Source organism: Austrofundulus limnaeus, unplaced genomic scaffold (assembly GCF_001266775.1).
Source record: "Austrofundulus limnaeus strain Quisiro unplaced genomic scaffold, Austrofundulus_limnaeus-1.0 Scaffold24, whole genome shotgun sequence".
NCBI lineage: Eukaryota > Metazoa > Chordata > Actinopteri > Cyprinodontiformes > Rivulidae > Austrofundulus > Austrofundulus limnaeus.
Genome location: NW_013952426.1, coordinates 3,603,710 through 3,606,349, shown reverse-complemented (window position 1 = coordinate 3,606,349; position 2,640 = coordinate 3,603,710). Strand labels below are relative to the sequence as shown.

Below are 2,640 nucleotides of genomic sequence, written 5' to 3'. Positions count from 1 at the left end.
GACGCTGGTGACTCCGACTTATAGGGTGAAGGCGGAGCCTGTCACCCGACGTTCAACGTCACCGGTCTAAAGACGTGTTTAGAGGTGGCTTCAACCAGGCRTGCGAGGGCACGCTTGTCCCATATACAACTGTGTGTTGTACTGAGTGAAATGACTGAAAAGGAACTTACTGTTTCAGGAGGATTTAAATATACTTCACTTTCATAATATTTAGGAGAAAAGGTTTAGCAGTTACTGACCGTAGTGTGAACATCTTTATCAGCAGTGTTATTCCTTTTTACTGGTGTCTCTTTGTCTTTTACAGCCTCAGCTGTCTCCACATGCAGTGGTGAGAATTCTGCTTTACATTTCTCCTCCTACAAGAAATAAAACAGAGAAAAGTGCATTGAACCAAAAATATACAAAAAGTTTTGAATTTAGTAATTGAACTCAGGAAAATGTAGAGCATATCTTTCTGGTATTAAAAAATAGGCACATCATCATGTAACAAACTAGTTTCCTAGGCAAGACTGTGACATTTAAGCTGAATAATAATAAAGAATAATATAAGAATAAAAAACAAACCACTTATTGTCAGAAAAACAAATCAGACTTGTGCAGTTTTCTTTATAAGCTTTAAAAAAATTGGCTGCCTGATCAACAATTTGAGAGCTTTTCTCTTGAAAAAAATGTTTCTTTCACCAAAACCTGTTTATCTCTGCAAACGAATGTAGCATTGAGGAAAGCATCCGTTTTAAAATAGTGAGTGTGTTGATTTATATTAATATAACAGAAGACATAACAAACTGTAAAAAGTCTACAGAAAACCACTTGAATGACAATAGCCATGTTTAAGAAGATGAAGTTAGTGAACTGTGAGTAAATATGGAAAACTACACGTATTTTTGTGGTTGAAGGGTCTAGCTAGCACTGCTTACCTCTCTACCTCTAGAGGAGGAAGATGTTTTATCTTGAGAGGATATGGATGATCCAGACGACTGAGATGATGAGGACCCAGAATCTGATTCTGATGAGGATGAATCGCTCGACGATGATCTTTGTCGTGCTCTTTTCTCTGCCTTCCTTGCATCTCCTCCCCCATCTTCTGAAGTGTCCACTGGACTTGAAGAATTCTTGCTTTCTTCCAGTACTTTAGCACTTTTGAWAGACTCCTTGACAGATGCTTCAGTCTGGGGCGAGGCCATCTGATTTTTCTCCTCCAAAACAAGGTTTTTTGCCCCACTTTCTTTAGGGCTCTGATCCTGTGAAACTTTTTCAGTGCTCTTCTCAGACTGGGACTTTGCAGATCCTACAGTTACAGCACCAACCTCCTGGACTGTTCCAATCAGTGGCTCCTCCTGYTTAGTAGAGGATCGTCGTTTCCCAATACCGGTGGGTGAGGTGACAAGTGAGGCCTGTGGCTGGGGGCTATCAGAGAAAGTACGTGGTCGCTTAATAACCAAAGAAGTGGATGAGGTCTTGGGCTGAACGGGGGAGTCCCTTAGAAAGCGAAACTTCTTAAATGATGAGTGAGAAGGCAGGGGTGTTTCATCAGACTTTGCCGCCTGGGCTTTAGGCTGAGACACTGGAGAATGGACATCTTCCTGCCCTGCCTCTATTGATGATTTTCGAKGCAGTTCTTTGGACAGGGAAGGAGGAGCTGGCTGGGGAGGTACATCAACTTCATGGTTACTTTTGGATGGTTGAAGGTGACTCCCCGTGTCTTTGTCAGCTATCTTTAACTTCTCTTTATCCTCTTCCAGTGCCTTTTGTTGTTTCACCTCTTCTCTCTGCTTTGCTTTCTCCTTCTCCAGTATTTCCTGTTCAAGAGCTTGTTCTTTTTCCTGCTTCAAAGATCTTTTCTTCTCCAGTGCCTTTGATCTTTCAAGTTTCTCCTTCTCTAAAGCTTGTTCTTGCTCTATCTGTTCTTTTCTTTTCTTCTCTGCCTTTTCTTTCTCTCTCTTCTCTTGTTCTAGAGCTGCTTCCCTCTCTGCCTTCTCTTTTGCTTCTCTCTCTAGTCTTTCCCTCTCAAGTCTCTCTTTTTCCCTCTTCTCTAGGTCCAGCCTTTCTTGTTCCAAAGCCTTCTCTCTCTCAATTTTTTCCAACTCTGCAGCCTTCTCGCGCTCTAGTCTCTCTTGTTCCAAAGCCCTCTCCTTTTCTAGTCTCTCTTGTTCCAGGGTTTTCTCCATCTCAATCCTTTCCTTTTCCAACCTCTCCTGTTCAAGAGCTTTTTCTCTCTCGATTCTTTCCTTCTCCCTTCTCTCAGCCTCTAGAACTCGTTCTCTCTCCAGCCTCTCCTGTTCCAGGGCCTTCTCTTTTTTGATTCGGTCTTTTTCCAGCCTCTCCTGTTCTAGAGCCTTTTCTCTCTCGATCCGTTCTTTTTCTAGCCTCTCCTGTTCTAGAGCCTTTTCTCTCTCGATCCGTTCTTTTTCTAGCCTCTCCTGTTGTAGAGCCTTTTCTCTCTCGATCTGTTCTCTTTCTAGCCTCTCCTGTTCTAGAGTCTTTTCTTTTTCGATACATTCTTTTTCCAGCCTCTCCTGTTCTAGAGCCTTTTCTCTCTCGATCTGTTCTCTTTCTAGCCTCTCCTGTTCTAGAGCCTTTTCTCTCTCGATCCGTTCTCTTTCTAGCCTCTCCTGTTCTAGAGCATTTTCTCTCTCGATC

The 2,640-nt window shown here is 42.6% G+C and overlaps 1 protein-coding gene across 1 annotated transcript in view; it reads right to left on the bottom strand.

Annotated features, from left to right (window-relative positions):
- Positions 1 to 239: 239 nt before the first annotated feature.
- LOC106514892 (apoptotic chromatin condensation inducer in the nucleus) overlaps positions 240 to 2,640 on the bottom strand; it is a gene marked incomplete at its 3' end in the record, with an annotated part of 20,751 nt that continues 18,350 nt past the window's right edge. The window contains 2 exon segments of the mRNA XM_014004423.1: positions 240 to 356; positions 918 to 2,638. Of these exon segments, the coding sequence (XP_013859877.1) occupies positions 240 to 356; positions 918 to 2,638 (1,838 nt within the window).